We start from the raw sequence: 10,562 nt of genomic DNA on the forward strand, positions 1-10,562 counted from the left end.
GGCAAAGATCTGGGGAGTGTTGGATTTGACAATAGACTCATTGTCTGAGTTTAGAAAGGTGTCATCTCTAAACCCGCTGTTAGGATAATTATGTTGCAAACTTGGCTGGTCTTCTGAGAGTTAATATTAGTAAATATCACCATGGTGACTACTGTCCATCAATTAATGTTCTTTAGTTGACTTTAATTTAGTGTTCTGCTCTTGTGCTGACTTTTGTATTATCAAAGTAATTGTTTCTTCCTTTAATGGATGGCTACTGTCTGTATCAATACTTTGCTAAACTTAGGAGACTGATGATGTTAGAACTAACTTTTGATTACATGGCTGATTTTGGCTGCTTTTAGAGACTTCCAGAATGTTCTAGGAGCTCTTAATGGATCTAGCAAGCTTACCATGTTGTCTTCACCAGCAGAAATATTTATATCTGATAATTGGGCCCTAGAGTAAAATTTTAGGCCTGTATTACTGAGCTTATCTATTTCTAGTGATCACATTTCCTGATAAGATGCTAGTGCCCCTCTTCCCTTAGGGCTATTTAGACTCCTGAAATCTTGCAAAAAAAAGTTTTAATTATGAGAATTTCCAGCTTGAAGAAATATCAGTGTTAATTGCTTCTTCTGCCAGCATGTGCTCCCTTGGAGAGGTTGGAATGTGCTGTGTGGTGTTGACTGGGCCCTGGGAGAAGCAAACAGGAGCCAGAGAGGTGATGATGTGTAGACACCAAAGGCATGTCACAGGCCGGTCATGTGACAGGTCCTGGGAAAACTTTGTCCCCACTGATTTTTTCAGTCATTCTTTGTATTACGCTATCTTTTGCTGTTGAAATGTAAATTGATTTTAGGCATTGGCAATTCCAGGTGAATTGGTTTCTAAGATCATTTCCGTCCTCATGGCCAGTTGGAAATGGAAACCTGGAGGGAGAAGGCCAGAGGAAGTATGAAGGATGAAGTAAGAAGTCGACAACGATAAATAAGCTCTTACCCCTTTTCTTAGGGGGAGCCGCTTGCTGTTTGGTCTGTACTCTGCTTCCATCTGCTGTTCAGAGATGATCATTGATCAAGATCACATTTAAATTGTTGTGCCCTTGAAGGAGAGGAGGCTGTTAATGGCTCAGAAAAGGAAAGATTCCTTTTGAAGCTCTGAGACTGTCCAGATGTGATCTGGCTGCTTATGTAAATGTAGATTGTCTGGATTCAAAGCAGGGTACTTTGGTGTGGCTGGAAAAAGGGATGATGGATGCAGATGGACCGAGAGTCATTAAAGTACCATGTAAATTAATCTCTAACACGCTTTCAGTTAGAGGGCAATTGAAGACGAGTCCCAGAAGGAATGTGACCCAGAGCAGTGAATTTAGATAAACCTGTAGATAGAGAAACGGAGATGTGGGGTGAGGGCAAGGTCAGATGTGTGCACTGGGGCTGTGGCGTCGAAGTGGGTCATTTAGTGGGGTCTTTGCCTTGATGGCCACCCAGTGCCTAGTCAGCTGTGGGTACCGAGGCTCACTGATTTGTTCAAATCATAACGTGGTATATAGTGTTCATTTCTGGGCATTCTTTGTTAAAAGGGGCGTCAATGAAATAGGGATTATCTAGAACTTTACAGTGCACAAGAATCGCCCTGGGATCTCATAGAGATGCAGTTCTGTTCCGTGGATCTGGGGTAGCCTGAGCTCTCCAACAAGCTCACAAGTGATGCTGGTGCTGCTGGTTCAAGAGCCGTACTTAGCGTAGGGAGGAGCAAGAAGGGGATGATGGGTCAGGATACCTGATCCTATAAGGATAAGCTTGAGGATTCTCGGATATGAACTTAGAGAAGCAGCATTGGTACCACCTGGGAGCCTGTTAGAGAAACCAGAAGCACCCTGGGGGGAATCCTGGTACTTGTTTCCCATCTTTGGAAGTGGTGTGTCCTTCCCAGAGGGCAGATTTAGAAAAAAGGGGTGGAGGTGGAATTCTGGATCAACGTGGGGTGAACCTCCTCACAAGTTAATCTGACTATGATCTGGATGGTCTGCCATGTGAAGCTATGGGATCTTTTCCATCTTGAGATTTCAACCAGGGGTGAACGACAGTCTGGTGGGAAGATGTTGTAGACAAGTTTCCGGTTTGGGTGGAGACTTTGATGGTTTCAGAAGTTCCACACAATGTAAATTGGTGCAGCCACTATGGAGAACCATATGGAGGTTCCTTAAAAAACTAAAAATAGAGCTACCATATGATCCAGCAATCCCACTCCTGGGTGTAGATCCAGAAAAGATGAATTCTCTAATTTGAAAAGATACATGCACCCCAATGTTCATAGCAGCACTATTTACAGTAGCCAAGAAGCAACCTAAATGTCCATTGACAGATGGATGGATAAAGAAGATGTGATACATATATAAAATGGAATATTACTCAGCCATAAAAAAGACTGAAATAATGCCATTTGCAGCAACATGGACAGACCTAGAGATGATCATGCTAAGTGAAGAAATTCAGACAGAGAAAGACAAATATCATATGATATCACTTACGTGCAGAATCGAAAATATGATACAAATGGACTTATTTATAAAACAGAAACAGACTCACAGACTTAGAAAACAAACTTATGGTTACCAAAGGGGAAAGGGTCGGGGGAGGGATAAATTAGGAGTTTGGGATTAACAGATGCACACTACTATATATAAAGTAGACAACCAACAAGGTCCTACACAAGGAACTATATGCAATATCTTGCAATGAACTATAATGGAAAAGAATATGAAAAAGAATATATATATATATATATATATATATATATATATATATATAAACTGAATCACTTTGCTGTACACCAGAATCTAACATAACATTGTCAATCAACTATACTTAAATTAAAAAAAAAAAAAGTTGCACAAATACCAGAAGGAAGAGTTATTCCAGGAGGATGTCAGTCATTTGAATTCAAGGATTAAGATAAGAACTGTTCTGAAGCCAAGAATGTGAGGTGCCTGTTGGAAAACAAAAAACAAAAAAAACAAAAAACAAAATTCACACTGTCAGTGTGTGACCCTAAATGTAGTTAAGCTGCTCATGTAGGCGAAGTAAATGAGAAGTCTCAAGTCACACTGCCAGCTCTGAAAAATGTCACATAAATCCCGGGACTTCCTTGGTGGTGCAGTGGCTAGGACTCCACACTCCCAATGCAGGGGGCCCAGGTTCAGTCCCTGCTTGGGGAGCTCGATCTCACATGCAGGCCGCAACTAAGAGTTCGCATGCCACAGCTAAGGAGCCCACCTGCCGCAACTAAGGAGCACACATGCTGCAACTAAGGAGCCCGCCTGTTGCAACTAAGACTTGGTGCAACCAAATAAAAAAAATTAATTAAAAGAAAATAAAATTTTAAAAATGTTACATAACTCCCGACAGCAGAGGCTGGAGACAGAAGAATTAAAAACACAGAACATTCTCACTTTCTGGAAGGAACAAATGACTCTGTGGATCCTAACCACCCTAGGGTTCTGCTACGGGTCTCATCATCCTGAGACTCAAAGAGAAAAGCTATGGAGACAAGAAGCAGCGTAATATTATTTTAGGAAGGCCATAAAATAATTTTTAAAAACAGATTTGGTATTTGAAAATGTATCCGTCAGCATCTGGACATTTAACATAATACATTTTCAAAATAAATTTCATGAAAAACTTCAAAATAGATAAAAGACCAAGTCTCCATCATGTTTCATCTGCTCCTAACTCAGTGGAGTCGGGTTTTGGAATCGGGGGTTGGGGGGATGGGGGGTTTGAGGAAGGAAATGCTCGTCATTTTGCATAGGGATTCGTAGTTTATTTTGGTGTATTCAATCAGCCAAATGCTTTTAATGCTGATCATTTGGTTGGGAATATTTACAAATATTTGTGAGGGACAGATTTTTTCAGCAGTCACCCAGCAAATGGGACTCATGTAGATGGTCCATCTGGAAACTTAAGGCAGCACACATTTTTTTTTGTCCTTGCCTTCCAAAGTAGATTTTCTAGTGTAAATTATTCTAATAATTACCTCTCCAGTCTCCTTTAGGGCTGTGTCTGTCTCTATACACAGACCAAAGCAGAAGTGTGTTTTAGTTCTACATCTGTGATTTCCATTAGGTTAGGTTAATTATGGAGATATTGATTAGATTGCCTAGCAGTGACTTGGGCTCAGTGGTTAAGACACATTCTGCTTACAGAGATGTAAACTCTCTGGCAGGAACCAAAGCAGGTTTGGAGCACTTACCCTTGGCTGAGGAGATCGGGGAGTGGCTGCCCGCCCTGCATTTTCGGGTGTGGGTCTGATGCAGCACAGGGAGAATCGGAGCCCTGCCTAATGCCCTCCAGCCCCCGTGCTGGTCGGTGCATTGGGAACCTTGGCCCCCGTTCCAGTCAGGATGCAAGGGCGTGCACCTGCAGGCAGGTTGATAATTTCTCCTATAGCCCTGGTGGCTCCAGTGAGTCTCACTTGGATGAGATCACCCAGGCTAATCCCAGTGAGTTTCCCATAGCGCTGAAATTAACCACTCAGTTCACCTTGGCCTGAGCCATCAGCTTCTACCATGAGATGCGGGCCGGTAAAGCAGAGGAGGAGGATGGAGCCTTGACAGCAGAGGATGGACCAGGGCCGTGCCTGGGAAGGAGGCCCTCGGTTTGGATGAGGAGATCCTAAAAGGGGAGGAGGCAAGCAAGGCTGACTTTCTGTATCAATACTTCCTATTTCGCGTGAAGTCAGTCCTGCTCTGCAGAGGTGAACTATTGTGGAGGGTAAAATTATGATATTAATTCATTTAATCTTGAAACCCAGACAGCCCAGCAGATGCTCTGGAGGTCTTGGCCGCACAGCAGAAATGCTCCCAGGGACACGGCCATCTCTCCCCCAAGAGGGGCCACTCCTGGGCCCAGCACAGCCTGAGGGATTTACTGCAAAAGCCCTTTTGGTAACAACATGGTAAAACTCAGGGTAGAGAATGGCTGGCTGTGCCCCCTGATGGTGGAGGTTTGCCTCTGGTCCACCTGCTTCCGATTCTTTGGGGGCCTTTGGATGAGACCTCCTCAGCCTCCCAACAGAAATAACCCTTTGCTGGAAGATTCGGCATCATACACCAGTTACAAGCACAGACTCTAAAGCCCAAGTGTCAGGGTTCAAACTCCAGCTCACCATTTACTATGTAACTGTGCCTCCATTTCCTTATCTGTAAAATGGGAATGTGCATGGCCTTACAGGACTGCAATGACGATTAAGTGAATTAATATTTTGTAAGATGTTATAAACAGCGCCTGGCATCAAAGAAGCACGACAGAAGTGTTTGCTAGGTAAACCATATAATTTTAGCCTCCACTGCTTATTTGTCTACTTTTTCATTCCAATTCCCACTTCTTTTTCCTTTCTTTTTTTCCTCTGCTCCGACTTTGCATTACCCACAGGCATTTTCTAGTTCTCATTAAAGCTAGTCTGTGCTCAAAAATATAACTGATCCTTGTTCTAACTCAGTGCTGCCCAGTGGAGCCTTCTGTACTGATGGAAATGTTGTAGATTTACACGGTCCAATATAATAGCCCTTAGCCATGGATGGTTATTGAACACTTGAAATGTGGCTAGTGCATCTGAGAAACTGAATTTTTAATTTAATTAATTTAAAATAAATAGCCATCTGTGGCAATATGGTGCTACCATATTGGACAGCAGAGAAAATCTAACTCATTGGTTCTTTAGTGAGCACGTGTCACTGAGATCAAGTTGGATTTGTCAGTGTTGGGTTAATCTATAAGCTCCTGTGTTTTATTGTTTGCTTATCCTGAACTTGCATGGTTGTTGTCCTATTAGTTTTCCTTCTTTGTTCTCATCACAATTTTTGGTGGTTTGGGGATTTTGATTTCTTACAGGTTCAGCGAAATGAGGACAAATCTACCACCTTGAAACTGGCTGATTTTGGTCTTGCAAAGCATGTGGTGAGACCTATATTTACTGTGTGTGGGACTCCAACTTATGTAGCTCCTGAAATTCTTTCTGAGAAAGGTAAGGGTTGCACATTGCTCTGTGGGACTCCAGCTCACTTACTAACCAAGGTTTAACTTTTAATATTTAAATTTTACATTTTTCAACATGGAGCAGTCGAAAGTCTCAGAGAGTTGGCACTAAGCTTGTACTTGGATGTTAATGGAAATATTTGAAATAGGTCTTCTTGACCAAAGCATGAGAACTTTTTCCTCACCAGGGCTGCCCTTATTACAGAGAAGGGATTGTGGTATATGTGTGTGTGTGTGTGTGTGTGTGTGTGTGTGCGCACACACACATGCATGCACGTGTGTTGGCAGGACGGTGAGATGGAAGATGGTGGAGAATTGGGTGGGGAACGCAAGCAAGCAAGGCCATTTGGCCACTCACCCAAGGTTACTTCTAATGGAGACAATTGGAACAGTTCTTATGGTAATTGGCTTAAAAATTCCTTTACCAACCTTGCATTTAAAGGAAAAGGAGGTCCCATTTCAGACCCAATGAATAATATTTATTACAGGCCTGTTTATTGTATGAGGGTCCAATGGACTATTTTAGTGACACACTCTGTAAAGGATATACAAGGAAATCATCATCATTATTATTATTATTATTATATGGCTCCAAGTATGTGAATGCCTATTTAGCCATCCTTGCACTCCAGGAGAAATCAGTTTAGCCACCCTATGACGGCTAAAGATGGGAAGGCTCTGGATGGGTTGTAGGGTTGGGGGTAGGGAGGAGGGAGAGATTTTGTCCCAGCAGCAGAAGCATCAGGGAAACCAACATGCAGAGACTAGACTATGCATGGAGGTTGGGTGGTAGAGACATTGAGAAGACCAGCCTCAGTGGAGCAGAGGGAATTGCAGTTGGATGGGTAGGTTGAGTCTGGATTCCCCACAAGTGAGTTTGGACTCGGTGTAGCCAGCATAGTAGCTGTGGTAACGTGGTGACAGTGGGACAAGAGAGTACTGAGAGACTATAGACATTTTAATGGAGGCACTACTGAGCTGGATAAGAGAGGAATGAAAGCAAATAGTCTACGTGAACTCTGGGAAGTCAGATGGTAGGGCTCGCACCAACTAACACAGGGTGTTGGAAAGGTAAGCTCTTTTGGGAGATGGGGATGGGGTGAGTTAGACTTTGAACACACTGACTCTGTAGAGATATTAAGGTGGATACACAGAGTTGTCTGGTTGGCTGAACGTGTGCTTTTGAGACCCCTCGATACAGAGATGGCAGCCAAAGTGGTGAGATAATGTGTCTCTGCCTCTCCTGCACAGGTTATGGGCTGGAGGTGGACATGTGGGCCGCGGGCGTTATCCTCTACATCCTCCTGTGCGGCTTCCCCCCATTCCGCAGCCCAGAGAGGGACCAGGATGAGCTCTTTAACATCATCCAGCTGGGCCACTTCGAGTTCCTGGCTCCTTACTGGGACAACATCTCTGACGGTGAGACCTGGGGCTTCCCAGGCAGGAGGGAAGGGGATGGAGAGCTGGAGCCCCTCCAGGGATCAGGTCAGATGTGTAAAACGCCACCCAGAGAACCCGCTATGGTACCTGGGCTGTCAACATCTTGTGCTTCATCCTTATTTCCTGCTAGATTGGTGTAGATTTCCATAGCATTCCAAACACGACTTGCTTTGAGATATAACGAAAGATTCTCACCACCAGTTGTAGTCACCAAATACTTTTTCTGAAGCCAATTAAAGAACCTCAGAACTGAAAAATAAACTGAAAAATATCAGAAATGTGTAATCCTCATTTGGAAAGATCAAAGCCATCTCATAGGGAATTCCCTGGCAGTCCAGTGGTTAGGACTCGGCGCTCTCTCTGCCGAGGGCCCAGGTTCAATCCCCGGATGGGGAACTAAGATCCCACAAGGCGTGCAGTGCAGCCAAAAAAAAAGAAGAAAAGCCATCTGCCATCTCACATACAGAAGTGTTTGGGAATTGGACAGACTGGAGATGCTTATTTTACCTGTGAATAATCAGGGTCCTATGGGGGCATACTTGGGGCACAGGGGCTCTGGAAGGTCAAGGGAGAAGGTCTCAGGTACTTTTTAGTGAAGCAGAAGAATGTGTGGTCCTCCTCCTTTTTGGCCCTTTCAAGTGGAATTTTCCCCCTTGTTTCTACTGATTTGTATGTACTACCCACTGCCCTTGTAAAATTGAGAACTAGATCATTGGGGGTTTTGAGTCTTTGAGTCTTTAGCTGAAAAAGTAGAATAGGAGTGATAACTTTTCCCCAATTTCCCCTAAACACATCATCTAAGATAAGTTATTCATCTGCCCTTGTCCTCAGCTCTGGCTCCTCATCTGGGGTTGGGGCTTGCGGGAAGGGAAGAGCTTCATTTTTCTCCACTTAAATAAGGTGGGCAGAGGGTAGCTTGCTGCCCGTAGAGTAAGGGTCTTGAGCTGATCAAGGCAGTGGCAATTTGGGAATTGAGGGACTAAAAATCATTTTAGAAAGTTCTATGCAACACTGTTCTTAGATTTGGTTATGGTGGCCCCTGCCCTGAGTCCCATGCCTTAGAGGGCCTGCTCTGGTTACATGTCTCCCCAGAAGTGAGGAGACTCTGGGGACAAGAGGCTGTGCCCCCCGCCAGAGCCCAGGCTCCCCCTTCTAGACCACTTAACCGGAACCCCAGAATTTCCTGCACAAATGGCCCAAGCCCACTTCCAAGGCTTGTGAGACCTCTTTTCCCAGCCCCTCCCCACAGTGCCCTAGGGTGCCAAGGAGCAGCTGCTTGGGGGGGCGTAGGGGGAGCACAGACATATTGGTGAGGTGTCCAACTGTCCACACACAGGCATGTGAGACTGAGAATTCCGTTTAAACCTGGGCTTCTACCCCCTGAGTCCTCCAAGGACCTTGAAGGAGTGATGCTAGGATGAATAGGGAAGGGGTACATTGTGGGCGGAATTTGCCCAGTTTGAACGGGGTGGGGTAGGAGAAATCCTGTGGGCTCCATGCTCAAGAGGTGGCTGGACAGTGGCCATAGAAGCGGGGCAATTGGTGGGTGAACAGCTGACCTTGAACAAGAGGCATCCCCCAATAAAGGTGAATAAACATGGGTATCTCTTTCCCCATGCATTCTTTTTTTTTTTTAAATATATACATTCATGCCTTTATTACATCAGGTTTTTTTTTTTTTTGGCCGTGTTGCACAGCTTGCAGGGACCTTGGTTCCTGGACCAGGGATTGAACCCATGCCCCCCTGCAGTGGAAACACGGAGTCCTAACCACTGGGCCACCAGGGAATTCCCTCCCGTGTATTCTTGAGTAATTGGTTAAGAGGCTCAGGGAGCCGGCCTGGGAGAGCCAGAGACCCAGGGAGAAATCTCTTCTCCTCCCCGTCTGCCACCTGACCCACCAACTGTCACCACATCTCTCTAGAATCAGTCATGGTCTTGGGCAAAAAATGAAATTCATTTGGAATTTGCACTATTTACTACTTAGACCTCTTTGCCCATGTTTTTCAGTTTTGTCAATCTGGAGGTATATTTATCAACTTAGGAAGGAAGATTGGACATATTTTATTTAACAACTTGATAGTTTGATTTACAAGTTTTAAAATATGTAGACGTATGCTATGTGGCCTCCATGTGTCCTCTTGGGCTGGGCAGCGCCATGGGTGTTAGTTGCAGGCCTGACCTCATGACTCTATGTCTAACATGGTAGCCCTTAGCTGCATGTGGCTATTTGAATGTAACTGTAAATTAATTTAAAAGTAAATGCAATAAGAATTCAGTTCAGGGAATTCCCTGGTGGTCCAGTGGATAGGACTCTGTGCTCTCACTTCCCAGGGCCCAGGTTCAATCCCTGGTCAGGGGACTAAGATCCCGCAAGCCGCTCAGTGCGGCCAAAAAAAAGTTCAGTTCGTCACTTGCACCAGCCATATTTCAAATGCTCAGTAGTCCCAAGCGGGTAGTGCAGATATGGAAAGTTTCCATTGTGGCAGAAAGTTCTCTGATCCAGCCATGGTGCTAACAGGAAAGTTTGTGTCCTTATTTCCTATACGGGGAAGGAAAACTCCAAACCACCTGCATCCATCTCATTTTTCTGTCTTTTTCTCATTCCAACAGCTGCCAAAGATCTGGTGAGCCGGTTGCTGGTGGTAGACCCCAAAAAGCGCTACACGCCCCACCAGGTCCTTCAGCATCCCTGGATTGAAACTGCTGGAAAGACCAGAAGGGCAAAGCTACAAAAGGAGGGGCCCCCCAGCAGCAAGAACCACTTCCGGAGCCAGCACTCGAGGGCTGCAGAGCAGGCGTCATAGTCACGGCCTCAGCATTCGCTCAGCCCTCAGTTCTGCTCGGGGACAGAGAAAAGGATAGATGTCAAGGAGAAAAACAGTGAAAAAGCCTTCCTCCCATAATTGGAGAATCAGGGGAAGGAGAGAAGACACTCAGTATATTTTAAAGCTTATTTTAAAAAATAAACTTGAGTCTTAATGTTAAATGTTGTAACATATTTTTAGATTTGAAGCCTTTAATACATTTTTTGGGGGGTGAGGGGGAGACTTGTTCTCAGTGAGGAATTTTTGGTAATAATGATGTGTTTTGCTTCCTCCTT

General features: G+C 44.6%; 1 protein-coding gene across 1 annotated transcript in view; it reads left to right on the plus strand.

Moving 5' to 3' along the window:
• Positions 1–10,266, plus strand: part of DCLK3 (doublecortin like kinase 3) — a 47,804-nt gene extending 37,538 nt beyond the window's left edge. Inside the window, exons 5-7 of the mRNA XM_061197462.1 lie at positions 5,877–6,009; positions 7,272–7,439; positions 10,073–10,266. Coding sequence (XP_061053445.1) covers positions 5,877–6,009; positions 7,272–7,439; positions 10,073–10,266 — 495 coding nt within the window. The remainder of the gene's footprint in view (positions 1–5,876; positions 6,010–7,271; positions 7,440–10,072) is intronic.
• Positions 10,267–10,562: the final 296 nt, after the last annotated feature.

The sequence above is a fragment of the Eubalaena glacialis genome, chromosome 7 (assembly GCF_028564815.1).
Source record: "Eubalaena glacialis isolate mEubGla1 chromosome 7, mEubGla1.1.hap2.+ XY, whole genome shotgun sequence".
Lineage (NCBI taxonomy): Eukaryota > Metazoa > Chordata > Mammalia > Artiodactyla > Balaenidae > Eubalaena > Eubalaena glacialis.